General features: G+C 50.7%; 1 protein-coding gene across 1 annotated transcript in view; it reads right to left on the bottom strand.

Moving 5' to 3' along the window:
• TSPAN15 (tetraspanin 15) overlaps window positions 1-18,645 on the bottom strand; it is a 50,141-nt gene that overhangs the window by 13,717 nt on the left and 17,779 nt on the right. Inside the window, exons 2-3 of the mRNA XM_037130649.2 lie at window positions 8,497-8,682; window positions 7,214-7,288 (exon numbers count right to left, since the gene is read on the bottom strand). Of these exons, the coding sequence (XP_036986544.2) occupies window positions 7,214-7,288; window positions 8,497-8,682 (261 nt within the window). The remainder of the gene's footprint in view (window positions 1-7,213; window positions 7,289-8,496; window positions 8,683-18,645) is intronic.

Genomic DNA, 18,645 nt, shown 5'->3' with positions numbered 1-18,645 from the left:
CCTGCAGAACACAACAGGGAAGAGAGAACTCTGACTTCCTCTGCTGTTCCTGGAGGACACACACACCCAGTGCCACCCCCACCCTGCTCTAAACCAGGTCACAACGGGCAGCTCCCACAAGGACTAGAAAACTACCTTTCATCGAAGGCTGGCCCAGCCTCGAGGCCACATGGCTTGGAATAAATTAAGCAAAGAGTAAGCAAACATCAAAGGGCATGGGGTTTTCAGAGCACATTGTTTAAGCCACCAGATTCAAGCTGTCTAGTTCTTTCTTTTAAATCTACTTTTAAAGATATCCAAAGCCTCCGCATCACCCCTCTCAGCAGAGATGCTTACAGTGTTTTTAAATAAATGAGGAATTGAAAGGGGTGGGGGGCATGTGGCAGCTGCTCCCCCAGGATAGCAAGCTGGAGGAGCAGGCAGAGGAGGGAGGAAGGGAGGGGCAGCAGCCGGAGCCTTCCCCCAGGCCTCTGGGGGTGGAGGTGTCCTAGTTTCCTGGCTTCCGGGAGATGGCTGGGTTCTATATCAGCTTCTAAGACCCAAGGCCGGGGAGGCCGGGCTGCTGGCAGCCCAGGTGGAACCAGTGCCAATCTGGTTCCCATGACATGAAGCCAGCATCTCTGGGCCTACCTCGGTTCCCCTAGAAGGTAGGGACTTGTCCTCTTGCCCCCAGACCCCAGCCTCTGTTCCAGCACTGAGACAGGCCCACTCTGACCACCAATGGCCAAAGAGAACCCAAGAAGCAAGAAGAAAAAGGAGAGGAAAGCTGCAAGGTTCTTTGGAATATTTGCCATTTCCATTCTCAGATCTGGCTGAGGTCACAGATTCAATCCCCATGGTGGGGGGAGGTTATGCCTCAGGTTCCCGTGTATTTGGGCTCCAGTTCTCACCCCCGAACAGCTGTCCACTATGAGGTGCAGCAGCTGTGGGAGTCTGATCAGATCGGTGCAGAACTTTCTCTTCTTGGCTCTGGGTACAAGGACATACACGTTCAGGTGTTCAGCTAAGTGAGCCACGGTGCTCTCTCCTTTCCCCCTGCCCTTGACCTCAAGGTCGGGCCCAGAGCCATACCCCTCAGGCTGTGTGCTGCCCGCCGTTTCCTTGGCCTGGTGTTGGGTGTGACCACAGCACCCTTGGATCAAGGCCAGGAAAGAGGCCTCTCCTCCCCCAGCCCTGGTGGTAGGGGGTGGAGGCCTGGGATTGGGGCACAGATATACCAGGTATATCCCAGCACCCTCTGGGTGCTCCTGCTCAGCTCTGCCTGGCTGTGAACACACAGGTAGGAGCCGCTCTCCGCCAGCATCCCTGACACCGTCAAGAGAGGCCCAAGAACAAGCTGGGGTGATGGCCGGTCAAGAGGGGTGAGACACAGACCAGTCGTGGAGGTCATCCGGCTCTCCTCCCACTGGCTGAGGTGGAGATGCTGCATTTCTGCTTCTAAGGCCCAGGCCCTCAGGGCCACCTGCTCCCCATGCATGGCCATGGGCCCTGTACGAGCAGAGAGGCCACTTCAGTCTGACCGTCAAGTCATAACTGACAGCAGAAACCTCATCCAGGGTCAAGGGCGGATGGAGAGTTTCCGCCTCGCCCCTAGGGGCCTGTTTATGTTTCGTAGCCTGCTGGGGCCACGGTCTATGCATCTTCCTAAGAATTTAATGTGAGGTCATTAGCTTAATGATTTGTCCTCATTTGTCACCACAGGTGGATTCTCAGAGTTAATAGGTAACCTGCAGGCCTGGATTTGTTACAGTGCGGCTCAGAGAAATCTGTCTTCTCCTCTTGGTAAGAAAAAAATGGAACTGGGAAGTAACCTTGTTCCAGCAGCTGACCTTGATTGCTCCCCACCTTTTTCCCCACCTTCCACGGCCCCTTCCTGCCACCAACAAACAATCTGGGCCTCTCCTTCCCTGTCCTCACCATTGCCTCATCTCTTGCCTTGTTTCATAAAATCACACTGCATTACAGTCGGAAGGAACACTATTCTCCTTACATGATATTTTCCCCTGATTATGACATAAGAACAAGAAACTCTGGAAGCTAGGGAAAAAACATGAGAAAACAACAATCACCCGAGTCCCATCCCTTAGAGAAAATAAGAGTTTGTATGCTCATACTTCTATTTCCTGCCAGAGTTTTCAGGACTATTTTTTTTATTGTGGAAATCGTGCTTACTGTTTGGTACCTCACTTTTCAATTGTTTGAAATACGTACCACAGGGATATGATAGCAGAGCCCGCCAGGAGCCCCAAACAGCTGAGACCCATGATGGAGAGGGTCCTCCGTGGGTGATGCACCGAGACCCTCCCCTGGCAGGGCCCGGTGGGGGCCGCCCCATCCAAGGGGAAGGAACGCACCTCACCACGCAGTTCCCTCAGGGTCTGGGTGTGATTGGTAACCGACACCCCTGACCCCAGTTCCACAGCGTCCCCCTCTGTGCGGACTAAACAGCCCCTGGAGGGTCCACCTTGGCTCAGCTCCTTACCGAGGGGGAGCAGTGTCACAGCCCCTGCAGCCTATAAAGGCGCTGGAAAGTGGCAAATAAAACTGCCTCTGTGAAAGCACGCTGGAAACCAGACTACTGTTCACTTAGGGGATTATTTATTAAAACCACGGTGCCACGGACCATGACCTGGACCTGGGCAGCAGCCAGGAAAGCACTCACCCGCAATCTCTGGGAAGCCGTAGGCTGGCTGGGAGCCCTGCGGGCTGCACAGCAAAGCATCCCACTGTGCAGATGGAATAAACAACCTTCCCCTCAATACTGACAAAAACACACCAATGCCCGGGCTCTGCCCGCTCAGAGCAGATGGACTGAGAAGTAGAAAAGAGGAAAAGGGAGGAGCAGGTAGCAAGACTAGATTGAGAAGACAACCAATGGGGCAAATAAGAAGTCAATAGGGAGCACGGTGCCGAGTCTCCCAGCAAGTTAACGCATTTATTATCTTCACTTCAAGTGCCGATGACGTCTATCCTACCTCTCCCAGGAATTCCGATCAAGATGAGGGTGAAGACTGTGTTGAAGAGAATCTAACATGGGCCTGGGAGGCTGACTTTTGGAGACACTTTCAGAAATTAGGAGAGACGAATTGGTTTTTAAATTATTTTTAAAATTATTTTAAAAATTAAAAAATTTTCTTGCTCCCCCACTAAAAAAAAAAATCAAAAGGGAAATAAAAAATATCTGGAGACCAATGCAGCTGGAAACACAACTACTAAAACTTAAACAGTTCTAAAAAGGAAGTGTACAGTAATAATATTTATAGTGATTCTTTCTACATTAAGAAAAAATGATCTCAAATAAGCAATCTAAGTTTATACCTGAAGAACTAGAAAAATAAACTAAGCCAAGTTAGTAAAAGGAAGAAAATAACAAAGATCAGAGTGGAAATAAATGAAATAGAGATTAGAAAGACAATAAAAAAGATCAATAAAACTAAGAATCGGTTTTTTAAAAGAGATAGACCAAATTGACAAACATTTAGCTGAACTCTGAAAAAAGAGATTCAAATAAATAAAATCAGAAATCAAAGAGATGTTACAAAAAAAGAGGAGACATTACAGCTAATATCACAGAAATAAAAAGGATCATAAGAGATTATTATGGGGACTTCTGGCCAAGATGGAGGCGTAGGTGGAAATACTGTGCCTCCTCGCACAACCAAATTTAAGGACAACAAAAATGTAGAAACAAAAACACCACCAAAACAGACAGAAAATTGAACTGTACTGAAGTCTGACAACAAGGAACCATTCATCCAGACTGGTAAGAGGGGTGGAGTTGGCAGCTGGCTGAGAGGGGTCAGGGCAGGAAAAAGCAGTGGCTGATGGACCAACCCAGGCCCGCAGGTGGTGATTGGTAGATCCCAGGCAATGGGTGGGTGGCAACCAGCAGACCAAGTGAGTGTGCAAGGAGGCTGGCCGACTGCAGTCACACATTCGCATGCAGATAAACCAGGCAAAGGAGCGAGCAGTGAGATAGACCGTGCAACCCAGAGCCCCAGCATTGGGAAATAAAGCCTAAAAGCACTGATTGAAAACACTTGTGGGGGTTGAGGGGCCAGGAGAGACTCTCAGCCTCACAGGAGAGTTTGTTGGAAAGACCCACGGGGTCCTAGAATGTACACAAGCCCACCCACCTGGGAATCAGCACCAGAAAGGCCCAGTTTGCTTGGGAGAAGCAGCAGAGGGGACTAAAACCCAAGAGAGTGGAGTAAGCTCCATTATTCCCTTGTGGACCCCTCCCCCACATACAGCATCACAACCCATTGATGTGAGTTGACCTGCCCTGATGCACACCTAAGGCTCCACTCCTCATACATAACACGTGTGACAAGACAAAAAAAAAATGGCCCAGATGGAAGAATAGATCAAAGCTCCAGAACAAATACAACTAAACAATGAAGAGCTAGCCAACCTATCAGATGCACAGTTCAAAGCACTGTTGATCAGGATGCTCACAGAACTGGTTGAATTTGGTCACAAATTAGATGAAAAAATGAAGGCTATGCTAAGTGAAATAAAGGAAAATGTACAGGGAACCAATGGTGAGGGGAAGAAAACTGGAACGCAAATCAATGGAGTGAACCAGAAGGAAGAAAGAAACAACCAAACAGAAAAGAATGAAGAAACAAGAATTCAAAAAAAAATGAGGAGAGGCTTAGGAACCTTCAGGATATCTTTAAACATTCCAACATCCGAATTATAGGGGTACCAGAAGAGGAAGAGCAACAATGGAAAAGTTATCTAATCTGTCAAAGGAAATAGACTTCGAGGAAGCTCAGACAGTCCCAAAGAAGTTGGACCCAAGAAGGAACACACCAAGGCACAGCATAATTACATTAGCCAAGATTGAAATGAAGGAGAGAATTCTAGAAGCAGCAAAAGATAAGGAGACAGTCATCTACAAAGGAGTTCCCATCAGACTGTCAGCTGATTTCTTAAAAGAGACCTTACAAGCAAGAGGGGGCTGGAAAGAAGTATTCTAAGTCAAGAAATCCAAAGACCTACATCCAAGATTGCTCTAACCAGCAAAGCTTTCACTTAGAATGGAAGGGCAGATAAAGTGCTTCTCAAACAAAGTCAAATTCAAGGAGTTCATCATCACCAAGCTCTTATTATATGAAATGTTAAAGGGACTTATCTAAGAAAAAGAAGATTAAAAAGATGAACAGTGAAAGGACAGCAAACTCACGGTTATTAACAACCACACCTAAAACAAAAGCAAATTAAGAGGACAGCTAGATCAGGAGTGAACCATAGAAATGAAGATCACATGGAGGGTTAGCAACAAGGGAGTGGGAAGAGGAGAAGGGGGGAGAAGGTACAGAAAATAAGTAGCATAGACAGTAGCTAGAAAATAGATAGGGGGAGAGTAAGAATAGTAGGGGAAATATAAAATCTAAAGAACTTGAGACACGTGTTCATGAACTAAAGGGGGGGGAATAGTGGGGGAGGGGTGTGCAGGGTAGAGGGGAACAGAGGGGGAAAATAGAACAAATGTAATGGCATAATCAATAAAATAAAAAAATACTTAAAAAAAGAAAAAAAATTAACTATGTGAGGTGATGGATGTGTTAACCGACTGGTAATCATTTTACAATGGATACATATATAAAATCATCAAATGTAGAGTTTAAATATGTTATCATTTTATTTGTCGATTATACCCCAATAAAGCTGGGGGTGGGAGAAATAGAAAAAAAAGGATTAAAAAAGAGATTGAGCTGCCCCTGACTTGCTGTGTGCTCTCGGGAGGGCTCCCAACCTCTCTGGGCCTTACAGACTTTACTGATATAATGCGAATCTCCTCTCCCCTCTCCTGGGGCTCATAAAATAGGAAGACCCCTGGACTCCAGGGGTGAAAACAGACCTATGGTTAAGGCCCACACACAGGAGACCCTGGCAAAACAGGTTGTCTCCTGTCCCCATCTGAGCCAGAATGGAGAGTTTGGCAAGAGTCAGTCACTGGCTCGTTTGAAGGATCTGCACAAGCTGGTGCCTGGGAAGCTGGGTCTGGGAACGCAACTGTTGCCTTGGGCTCAACTTCTGACAACAGTTCGGCCACAGCCTTGATGTATTCGCCCAACAGTGATGCCCAGGGGCACCAGGAACCAAGCGGTCTGGGTGGTGAGGGGTGGAGGCAGGGGAGTGGACAGAGTGAGCTGAACTGCCATAAACAGGCCCTGCTCCTCCAGCCCTGCCTCCATTGTCAAAGCCAGAGGAAGACAAAGGAATTTATGAAAGAAATGATGGATCTCTGAGCTGGCAGTCAGCCCTGCTCAGCCACTAGCTTCCTGCAAGGACTTGGGCAAGTCCCTTCTCTTCAGGCTTCAGGACAAAAGCGTTAACATGTAATGAAGGTCCAGCAGGGGCCAGGACCATGCCAGGTTCTTCACATGCATTCCCTCATCAAGTCCTCGCCCCAAACTCCACTAGCCAGGAACCTAGGGGCTTGCAAGACATTAAGTGTTTGCCCAGGGTCACACAGCTGGTATGACGCTACCTGGCCTGCAATGGAAGGACCGGGAGACTGGGAGTCCTGGGAACCCTTCCAGCTCACCCTTCCTGATTTTGCAAACCCTTTCAGCAGGTTTGATGCCACATGGGGCTCCAGCCTTTCTCTTGCCCTCACCCTTATATCCCAGCAGAGAAAAGTCCTATTGACACTGGCTCCAAAACATACTCCCAATCCCTGGTTTCCCCACATGCTGCCTCCCAGTGAGTAAGATGTAAATCAGATCAGATCACCCCCCCCCCGCATATAATTCTGCAAAGGCTTCCCGCTGCCATCAGAGAAAATTCCCAGGTCCTAGACCACGGGCCCCGAGAACCCATGTCATCTTCACTTACCAGCACTCCAACTCCACCTTCCATCCCTCCCCAGCATGCACGTCCTTCAGCCAAGTGGCGCCCATGCCGGTGCACACACCTGCCAACCTCCTTTCTGCCTCAGTGGTTCCCCCTGCCTGGACCTCTGCTCCCTCTGAGCCTTACCCGGTAGGCTCCTTTCCATCATCTCATTATCGTCCTCCCCGTCTGACCCCCAGGCACTCTCCCACCACCCTGTCCTGTTTTCTTGTTCTCTGGTTTCCTTTTCCAGAGCCCATCTCCCCAGCAAAACAATTGCTCCATGAGGAACTGTATACCCTGCTCTCTGCACACACACAGTGCATGTTCAGTGTACTCAGGGCTGATAAATGCACCACAGGCCTACCTGGTTCCGGAAGATCAAGGCCACCACGCCACCAGTGAGCTCGATTATGAGGCAAATCCCAAGGATGTACATAAACTGAAAAACAAAATTTAGAGATTCATCTAGAGGGGCAGAGGTCAAACACTATCAGGAGAATCATCTGTTGGAGCTCCTACTGCTCCTGGGCCTGTCGCCCCTTCCTCCCGTGAGGACACAGGATGTGAATGGACATTCTGAGGCAAAGCCCGTCTTTGGAGCCGATGGTCAGGAAGATGACTCAGCTGTCCAAGCCAGACCATTGTTGAGGTCTGTCCCAAGGCTCCTCAGCAAGATATAGGTGGAAAAACACACCCCACTCTCCTGGCCCCCACAAGGCGAGCTGGTCCTCACTCCAGCTGCCCCAGAGGGGGCAGGCCTGGCTTAATGGGCAGGGTAGGGCAGCATTTCCAGCTGTGTGAGCAGAGCTCCTGAGCAGCGGCTTCCCAGACCCCAGGAGTGGATGAGGGATGGATGTCTGAGGCGTAGAGGATGTGAACCTCCCCCCCCCCCAGGCATTGCCCAAACTCATGCCAGCAAGGTTCAGCCTCAGGCAGCCCTGAGACCCTGCTTAGAAGGGATTTTAGGGACTTCCCGAGAGAGGAAGGCAAAGAGGTCAATCATACACGTGGGTGTAGAGCAAAAGCATCTGCCTACTGGTACCCCCAGCTTTCAGAAGCCACCCTTCAGCCCACAGTAAGGCAGGCAGGTGGGGCTGACCCCACCCCCTGACCCCAGGACTTCAGAGTCCTGGGACTTTGGCCAGAGTCACCAAGACAGGTTCCCTAGGATCAAGAGCTGCAAGGACTCCTTTGGTCTGAGGCTGCTGATGACCACAGCGAAGAGAGTGAGGACAATGCCAGGCAGCCAGCTGGGAGCAGGAGAGAGAGCCCAAGGGCTCTGTCTACAGCCCTGGACACAGTGCGGGTTTGCTGGTTTTATGAGCTGAAAACTCACCACCAACTTTTTTTTGGTTTTGCTTGCTCTTATTTGAGTGTGGTTCCTCCCAATTCCATCTGAGAGTCTAGATCAACACAGGGTTTAAGTAAGTGAGTAAGAAGAGTATTCAAATCGGCTCTTCTATGTGGAAGTGGGGGTGGCCCGGGCTCTTGGGCCAGCGTGGACAGATCGGCTCATCCAGGACACCCTCCAGGCGAGCTGGCTCGAGGCCAGGACTGAAAAAACTAAGCTGCCTGAAGACCATGGGACAATCTCAGTCTCCCCACCTCCTTTGGGGACCAGCCGAGGGGTGCATGGGGCCGACTTACCACTTGAAGAAGGCACAGGTTGTCACGAAGGGAGGCCACCACGCCAATGAAGGAGACAACGAACATGATGATTCCAAGGAGGATGAGGATAATGGCCGGGGCCAGAAAGGCACTTTCAAGGGTTTTGTATTTCTGCCGCTCAACCTCTGCATAGATCCCCACAGACAGGACCAGGGTCCCGATCAGCTGCAGCAAGAAAGCAGGGAGTGAGAGATGAGAAGGACTGGAGGACACTTGATTTTCCTCCGAAGAGTCTATTTGAAAGCTATTGTACCTGTCATGGGCAGGGAGGGGCCTGCCCCAGGTGGCCGTACGTGGAGGGAACTTGTTAGGAGCTAATTACATTCCCCTAAAATTCCTATGCTGGGGTCCTACCCCCAGTGCCCCAGCATGTGACTGTATTAGGAGACAGAGCCTTTAAAGAGGTGATTTGGACTTCCGGCCAAGATGGAGGCATAGGTAGATACAATGTGAGTCCTAGCAAACTTACACAGACCCTATTTGGAAATTCAGAGAAAAGTACTGGTGAGTCAGGGGAAATGCCCGGGTCAGAGAACCCGGGCCTTTGCTCAGGCTGTTCCTGTGGCCTGGAATGCCCTCCCTCCTGGCACCCACATGGCTCACTCCCTCGCCTCCTGCCTGCCCTTGCGCGCTTACTACTGTGCACAGGGAGACCTCTCATGGCCACGTTACTAAAAAAGAACCCTGCCTTCCGAAACTCCTGATGCCATTTCCCTGCTTCATTTCTCTCCCTTAGCACTTACCAGCATTTAACATATGACTTTTTTCCTTTTATTTTTAATCATTTGTTTTCCCCACAAGCACATGAGCTCCACACCAGGGGGATGTTTTCAGCTATCTCGGGCACCCCTAGCACACAGTGCGGCCCTGACATTGAGGAAGTACAGTCAGTGTCTGCAGTCCACGTCTGTGGAACGGATGCGAGCCAGGCTTCCCAATGAGATCGCCCTTGGGTTTCAGGCCCATGCTTGCCTACCCGGTCTGCCTGGCCAAGGATTTTGACTTCCTAGACCACACATTCTGAGGGCAGGGGCAAATCATTAGAGACACTGAACTGCTCCACTGAGCAGAAGGCAATGTGGGAGCAAAAGCCACGGTGCTGTCAGCTACGGTCCAAGTAAAGGATGTGAGCGATGGACAGACAGGGTGTTGGCAAGGCAGGCCGTGAGCACAGGTGCCCCTGAGTCTGCCTGGCCCTGAACTGGCTAGAGCACGCCCTCCAAGTAGATCCCCTTGACTTCCTTCTAAAAAGTACCAGGACTGTCCTGGGTAAAGGGAAGTGCCTGCTTCCCTTAAGGCTTAAGCTTTGACAAACGGCAGGGATGTGAAAAGTCAAACAGACCGAGTACTTAGAAACACCAGAGGGCAGGGTTATCAGGAGGCCTGGCCCTTGCCCTCGGGCCCAGCGGTTTGCTGTAATGCACAGCTAAACACATTGCCCTTGGTTTGAAAACATTATCTGGGATGATGGAGATCCACTCCTCCAGGCTAAAAGGAAAGCCCAATACCCACGGGCCAGGGGGTGCTGAAGGCATTGACAGACTCGGAGGTAAGCCACTTATTAACGAGTTGTCCGTATCAGGAAAACTGTGAGTAAAATGATGTCATCAAATTTGCCCAGGTGGGTAAATTTTACAGTTTTTAAGGCAGGACACACACACACACACACACACACACACACACACACACACACACACATACACACACACAGAGCCCTGCACTGGAAAATGGAGAGCACAGGACATAAAAGCTACTTTTGATAGAGAAAGAATAACCAGAGGCTATCTGATCAGTTCATGCTCCAAAACCCAGAACACAGCGAAATCATTGTTCAAGGTCCACTTGAGCCCCTGGATTCTCCGAGAACAAGGGCAAGCAGCTCTAAAAAGCCAAATCACCCTCTTCCAAACTACTGCACTTACGAGGAATCACTCACTCAACCCTAACCTTCAACCGGACACAGAGCTTTGACCTCCCTCCACCTCAAAGCTGAGGGTCAAGGTTGGAGAAAGACCAACCCCACAGAGAAGTGACGCCTTCACAGCCCAGGCAGGGAGTGAATGAACTATGCGAGGATGAGGTGAACTTGAGGTGAAGGGAGATGGGGTTTCATTTTCCATCTTGATGAAAGGTAATTCTGATGCTGTCACTGAACCGACAGCAGAACATCTTAATATTTTCAGAATTGATTCATATACTTTTGAAAGTTCTATATTTCCTGTTGGGTAAAAAAAAAAAAAGTTCTCAGCAGGTGGCCATGGCCCAGGCCTGTCTCCCTCCCTCATCCCCCACCCCCATGCTTTTGAGGTAAGGTGTCCTTCCTGCTTTGGAAACCAACTCCAAAGCGAGAGCTGTCACTGGCTGCAATTCTGGCCAGAACTGACCCCAGCCCTCCCCATAAATGCAGTCAGTGGCTTCTTCTGTTTTTACAAGCTCCCCAGGGCCCCAGGGCCCACTCCAGGACAGCCTAGCTGGCAGGAAGCAAAACTTCCTCGGATCCCCCTCCTGTTGCAAAGCACGGCATTTCTGTAGCTAGTCAGCCTCGCCACATTTCCAGCTGTGGGAAGAGATCACAGCAAATGCAAACCCACGCCCCTGACTTCCCCACACTGCGTACACAGCCATCACAGGCCGCTTCTCCCAGCCCTCCCAGAGGCCTGGCAGGCAACCCCCACAGCGGCTCCCCACACAGCTCGGGCTGATTCGGGCTCTTTGTTCAAATGATAGAGGGGCAGTGGGCATGGGAAGAGGCCAGCAAAACCCTTCCTGGAAATGTCAAGATTTCCAAATGATATTTACATCTCTGATGACATCAGTTTATGTTCCCATCTGACTATAAAATGAACTGTCAATGCCAATGTGCAATCACATCCATTCTTCTCTGCTAATTATAGCCTTTCACCGGGCGGCCAGCCACTCCAGCTCCTGCACAGGAAGCAAACAGACTATTTGTCAAGCAGGGCAGCTTCAGCTAAACAAGGCTGAAGGCAGGGGGCACGCAGCCATGCCCATTTGGGGCCAAAGCGGAAAAGAACATGCCGCTGGCAACCTACAGGCCAGGCCCAGAGCCTCAGGCTTTGCAAGGCACATGGTGTCTTAAATAGGCTCTGCATAGCCTGGGACCAACCTTCTTCCTCTGCAGGGAGAGGCCTGGCTCTGTGCAGCTGCTGGGGAGCGGGAGGCCCTGTGAGGCATTCCAGCGCCTGCGCCTCCTACTTCAGGAAGCATCTGGTACTGGTCCCCGCCACAGACCAGCTCACCCCCAGCTGGGGCAAGTCTGCACTTACAGGGACCTGAACAGCCCCTCTTTACTCCAAAAGGCACAACCCAGGCACCTGCTCTGTTCCAGGCCCTGAGAAGGGGTCGCAGGACTAGACATGGGGTAAGACTGGGGGAGAGGAGATTGAAAGAGGCCAGAAATGACCTCTTCAGTCCTACGTATGGGATTCAGGGGGTCTTTCAACTGGGTATGGAAAAAAAGGGTTACACCTTTACTTCTGTTAACCTCTAAGTGAAACATTCCTGGCACAAAGAAGGTGAAAAAAACCCCTAAGTCTACAGGAAGCAAGCTGCAATCCTCACTCTGGAGAGGTACTGACGATTCTGGGGATTTGAACAAAAGTGGGGGGAAGAAAGGAATTGTCAGAAATCAGGATGGGCTTCCTGGGGAGCCAGTGTTTCCTGGAAGGCCCCAAGAACTGCTCCATTCATTCCGAAACTATCTCATGAGGCTCCAGGGCTTTGTCGGGCCCAAACAAAGCTCTTTTCTCAGTTTGGGGCTTGAAGAGATGTGGGCAGTAGCTAAATTCCAAGACCTGAGGGAGATTTTAAATAAGATGGGGCTAGCAGCATCCCTGCACCCAGCCGAAAAAACCCTGGGCTCCACATCCATCAGCCCTTCTGCCCCAAGCCAATCCTGACTGGCTCTGGGCCGAGCCACCCCGCAGACTGCCTCCTACTCAGCCCACTCCATACCAGCTTCTCCTCTGTCCGGATGGGGGCTGGAAGGAGCAGTAGAGGCAAGATAAGAGATGAGAGTTGGCATTCTGAGCTTCCATTTATTAGCTCAGTGACCTTGGCCGTGTCACTTCCCCTCTCTGAGCCTCATTTTTCACCTGTAGTACAGTACAGCCTGATGCCATTGGTAAAATGATTGCGCTCTACCAGCATCCCGCAGAGTGCTCGACTTGCATCATCTCCCTTAACCTTCACACTCCCTCACACATCCCCGAAATGACGAGCCTCACTCTGTAGACCAGGCTCAATGAGTGACATGGATCATAGGGGAGGAAGAGTCATCAGGATTCACAGCAAAAACCTGTCTGTCTGTCCTGCTGCTAAGGGTTGCAGACCAGCCTGTTGCAAAGACCTGGAAGGGAACTGCCTGAAATGTGTTTGCAAAATATAACGGTGCCAACAGAACACTCTGTGCTGTTGCTCAAGTTCAATATGGTAGCCACTAGCCACATGTGACTAACAGGCTATTGAAATGTGCCTTGTGTGTCTAAGGAACTAAATTTTTTATTTTATTTCATTTTAATTAATTTAAACCTGACTGCACGTAGCTAGCAGCCATTGCGTTGGACAGCATAGATCTCAAGTGTCTCACACTGGGCGCTGCCCCTTACCACTCTCTCATTGTTACTTTCTGAAAGTAGAGACCATGCTTAACACAAAATCCTGTGCCCTGGTCATCCTGCCACTGGCTAGAGATGGTTCAACTAACATTCACTGACTTCAGGAGAAAACCATCTCTTCTCCAGCTTCCCCCCAGAGGGCTCAGTCCCTGTAGTCCCACCCCTCCGACCCCTAAAGCAGGATAGACCAGATCCAGAAGGCGCTGACAGTGCCCCCAACCCAAACTGATACAAGGGCCACTGTGTCTCCTCGGAGAGCGCCAGACCCGCCTCCAGGACTACGGGGCAGTGTTCTAGGCTTTGGGGGCCCTGAAGCCCAGCGCCATCAACTTGGCCCCTGTCCTAACGCCAGGCAGCCTGAGCTTGAGGGATGGGGCTTTCTTCAACCCCAAATAAAGCCACCCGTTGAGAAAGCTGCAGAAGCTGCCTCCTACTGCCAACGAAGAAGCCACTCACTGGTCTTTGTCACTGGTACTTTGCTGTCAACTCTTGTTTGACCCTGGATTTCTTTTTAAAAACTGAAGATCAAGTGCAGAGAACTCAGTTAATTGCAATCCTTGATCCATGACACTCCCTGAGACAGCCTGCTTTCGTTTGCAGTGTAACAAGCACCGGTCATTAACCAGTCCTCCTGTCCCATTGGTGACCCCACTGCCGGGACCCCACTGTCACGCACTAAGGTTCCATATGTGCCCAGGTCAGTTTCTGTCTCCCTGCCTCTTCATTGGTCAATCTACCCCTAAACAAGCTTCCGGGGCATAGTGAGTAGAACATCTTGGCATCTAGTAGGCCGAGTCCCTCTTTCCTGTCTTTTCTGGAAGTGTCCTGGGTAGTCTTGGGCCTCGACTATGCCTTATACATTTTAGAATCATCTTATCAAGTTCCACGAAAAAACCTGCTGGGGTTTGACTCAGCTGCATGGAATCTATAGACCCCTTAGGGCAGAACTGAATCAGGTCTTCAGCCCATAAGCCCAGTATTCCTTATTTGCTTATGTCTTCTTTATTATGATTTGTCTAATAAAAGCGCTCTCTCCACTTCCCCGAAGCTTTCCCGTGGCTGTCTAGGCAGAGCTAGGGAGAGACTTCCGGAAGTGTTTCCCAGGCCCGCCTGAGCAGGCCCTCCAGCCAGGTCTGGGTGTGGAAGACACGGCCTTAAGAAAACAAATCTCTCTGCGAAGCGAAGTGGGCACACCAGACTGTTTTGCTTCCCTCCAGCATCAATGGTGACAGAAACGTGATTTGAAAGACTCCCACATACTGCCTGTTCTCAATATGGTGAAGCTTCCGAGAGGTCTGTCTTGTCGCTTTCTCCCTCCCTCACCCTAGACGATCTTCCACATTCCTATGGCAAAATAAAAAATAGACTCCCACACACACAGCACATTCCAGACCGAAGCCGGGAGCTTTGCATGCCCCGGCTATTCAACCCAGCCAGGGCAAAGTGGCCTTTCTCACTGAGAACAATAAACACATGAAGCCCTAGACAGAAGAGCTGCCCAAGGCTGGCCTCTCCTCGGGAAGTTTGGGGCAGGCAGGTGGGAAGTGGTGTACCAAATAACTGATAAGGACATTCTGAAACAAGAGGCAGAGCAGTCCCATCCTGCTGGGAAACCAGAGAAGGCCCATTGGAGCTGAGCCTTGAAGGGCGCACGGAGTTCGACTTCAGCCACCAGACCCTCTGTCGGCACAGGGACGGGCCCAATACATCTGCCTCACAGAAATGCATCTGAGACATGACACTGCTTCCCTCGCATGTCAGCCCACAGAAGGAACTCTGGTGACCCCACTGCACAGCAGGGCCTCACAAGGATTAAGGACGAGAGTGACTCTCGGTTACTCTGAAAACCAAGAAAAGAGCCGAGAGAAAATGAGGAATCGAGAGCAAATCACCTCTACCCAGCACACTCCTCTCCCTGGGTTTCCTTCCTCTCCCTCCCTGGGCCTTTCTCTTTCTGAACCAAGACTCAGAACCTGCCTCCCAGGGCTGTGTGCTCATGACATCGGGGTGATTATCTTCCCAGATCTCAGCCCTAGGTGGGCCCCAGACCCACCTTCAAGCCAGGCTGACACATTAGCCAGAGACCAATCAGAACAGAAGCCAGTTCTCCCCACGTGGACATGTGGCTCTGGCGGTGGGGACTTCATGCTCAGGCCGCCGCAGACAGCGCCCCAGGCCTAGGGTTGCCGCTGCAGCTGAGAGGCTAGAAATGGTGAATGCAGAATCGGGCCCTGGGATACGGGCTTGCGGACTCTAGAGATGACGAGCTATGCAAGGCTGGCGGGGAGCTGCTCCCTGCTGGGTACCCTCAGGAGTACACCCTGAGCCAAACCTCTATCTAGAAAGGGCTCCACTGCTCACAGCTGCAAGCTGTTGGCAAGAGTAGGTAAGATGGCCCAGGTACTCCACTTTTCCAGACCCTTTAAAAAGAGACACAGGTTCACGGAGGTGACAAGGAGCTTTTTCCTAGACGGTGGCTTCCAGGTCCAGCCCTGGCAGCCTTTCAGAGCCCACGCCTGTCCACCAGGAACTGATGGAGATGCCAGCCAGGCGTCTCCTGTCTTCCCCACAGGTAGTGTGGTAGTTTCCCCATGGGACCGAAAGTGAGGACAAGAGGCATTTCAGGAAAGGGAGAAGGAAGAGGGGTCCCCCATGATTTTACTTCTCCCCGATCCTCTGGGTTGCCGAGAGGAGAAGCCACAACAAAGGAGGGCGCCACCCAAAGGGAACAGGCAGTCAAGGACGGGGCACCAGGGAAGGAAGGAAGAGATGAAGGAACTTCCAGCAGGAGCTTCAGAAGGCAGTGAGGCTGCACAGCCAAGGATGCCATCTCCCAGGGGGCACTGGCCCGAGTTGGGCACATACAAATTAAGGGCAGTTTCTATACAATTTTGGCAATAATAAGGCTTACTCTCTCATGCCACTTGTTTTTTAATGTTAAATGTAGTTTTATATCCAAAAAAAGAATCAAATTGACATATATCCATCCATCCTTCGGTTTATTCCTTCCCCTTTGCACAAAATTCCACATTTGAATTAAGCCCTTTCTTTGCCCCTAAACTAGGGCTGGAAGGCAGAGGATCACACGTGTCAGTGGCTGATATGAACAGGCCTTAAAGAATGTACACTGACCCAGTCCGAGGGCTCATAACTCCACAGAGGTCAAAGGGCAAAGGAAGGGGGCAGCATCAGACATTGGAAGCAGCACTGAGCGAAGATGATGGGGGGGGCGGCGCACAGGCGGATGGGAGCCCTGGACTTTAATCCCAGCTCTGCCACTAGTTCCCATTGAGTTGGACAAGTCACTTTCTGTCTCTGGGCCTCAGTTTCTCCGCTCTAAAAAGGAGGAGTTGGCCAGGACAGCACTTAGAGTCCCTGTACTGCTCCAGGAGTCCAGAGAACTCATGCCTGCCCAGCTCCTCCTAGACCCCGGCCTCCAGCAGAGCGTGGGTGACCCAGTGTTTTCCCCTCCCCTAGTCCTACCTAGTCCGGGGATGCCACACTCCTGCACGTGAAAGGCCCCCCAGGGCACAGAGGCCCTCCCAGCCCAGCCCCGGTGGAGGCACACCCCTTCAGCATTTACTCCCACAGCAGCCAGGGAAAGGAGACCAACAGTTTTTTTGGAAATAATAAAGCCAAAAGAGGCTAATAACCATTCTCCAAAGCTCAGCTCAAAGTCCTCCTCCCCCAGGAGGTCTTCCTGGATCACACCAGCTACAGGGATCTCTCTCCACTTCTGATCACCTATGATATCAACAATGGACAGCCCTCACTGGTAGTGATGTTTATAGTATCAATTATGCCCATTCAACAGATAATTCCAGATATTCGTTACCTACTGCATGCAGGGCATGGATGGCAGAACCCAGCAACACACATACCGTCTTTGACCTGCACAATTTCACAGGCTGTACGCACTATGCAAACGTGTTAGTCCCAGAAATACCCAGGAAGTTTGGTGGCTCAGCTCCCAGACCACACTGTCCCGACAGAAGCCACATGGAAAGTGGCTGGGGCCCATGCCAGTCCACAGTGGCCTAACAAACCACGATGCCCCTGAGACAAGATGCCAAGTAAAAGTTCCTGCCACCGAGCTGGTGCTCCATTAATGTTACTTCTCCTTCCCCGGTGAGGATGTAATACTGCTGTAACACTCAAATCGAATGCCACAGACCATTTCCCCTTAGAGACACTTTGGTCCAAGGATAATTCAGGGAAAGGGGTGTCCCTAATTCTGAATTCCGAGGCAGCACTCACTGATTCATACATTTATTAAGTGCCTGTCGTGTGCCAGACATGGGGAGAGAAAAGATAAGACCTAGTTCCAGCCCTCGAGGAGCTCCGTCTACCAAGAACACTGCACACCAGCAGATGCAGCAGAAATGGGAAGTGCTGGGGAGAGGTAACCAAGTGTGCAGAAGGGAGGAGCCGCTAGCCCATGGCAAGACCAGTGAGATGGAGGAGGTGATGCTTGAACTGAGCGCATTTAATGCATATAACGAGCGAGCAGCATTCCCGAAGCGGACGAGGGTTCTGGGTGCCCGTGACGGTGCTTCAGGGACAGCAGGTCAGCACAGCTGGAGCCAAGGACAAGTAGATGGGGCCGGGGAGGGGCCGGGGAAGCTCACGGAAGCCAGACCACCAGGGCCTGGTCTCTCAGGTTAAGTCAAAAAATGTACTCAGTCATTTAACATTCCTTTACTGAGAGATTAAGTCCACCGTACTCAAAGTTTTTGGTCTTAGGACTCCTTTGGATTCTTTTTAAGGTTTTATTTATTTATTTTTAGAGAGAGGTGAAGGAAGGGAGAAAAAGAGAAAGAGAAACATCGATGTGTGAGAGAAACATTCGTTGGTTACCCTCCGCTGAGACTGGGTACCTGGCCCACAATCCACGCACACGCCCTGAACCCTGACCGGGAATGGAACCGGTGACCTTTGGCTTGTGGGATGACACCCAACCCACTGAGCCACAAGAGGCAGGGCTCCTTTGGACTCTTAAAAAATTTTGAGGACCCTAGAACTTGTTTTTTCAGAGAGGGGAAGAGAAGGAGAGAGGGCGAGAAATATCAATGTGTGGTTGCCTCTCCTGTGTCCCCCACTGGGAACTGGCCTGCAACCCAGGCATGTGCCCTGACTGGGAATCGAACCGTGATCCTTTGCTTCACAGGCCCTCGCTCAATCCACTGAGCTACACCAGCCAGGGCAGGACCCTAGAGCTTCTGTTTTTATGCATTACATGTATCAGTTACTGTGTTTATTATATAAGAAATTTAAAACAGACATTTTAAATATTTAATTCATTTAGAAATAATCATAGATTTACATGTTAACATAAATAGCATATTTTTTTCCTTAAAAAAATGCGAAAAAACACCAGGAAGATTAGCATGGGCTTTATGTTTTTGCAAATTCATGTCTGGCCAATGAGCGGTTGGCGGATGCTCACAGCCGCTCCGCAGCCAGTCTGTGCGCCCCTTCGCCACTACAGGCC

Source organism: Artibeus jamaicensis, unplaced genomic scaffold, assembly GCF_021234435.1.
Source record: "Artibeus jamaicensis isolate MK-2021 breed Jamaican fruit bat unplaced genomic scaffold, CSHL_Jam_final contig_332, whole genome shotgun sequence".
Lineage (NCBI taxonomy): Eukaryota > Metazoa > Chordata > Mammalia > Chiroptera > Phyllostomidae > Artibeus > Artibeus jamaicensis.
This window is presented reverse-complemented; position numbering and strand designations above follow the sequence as displayed.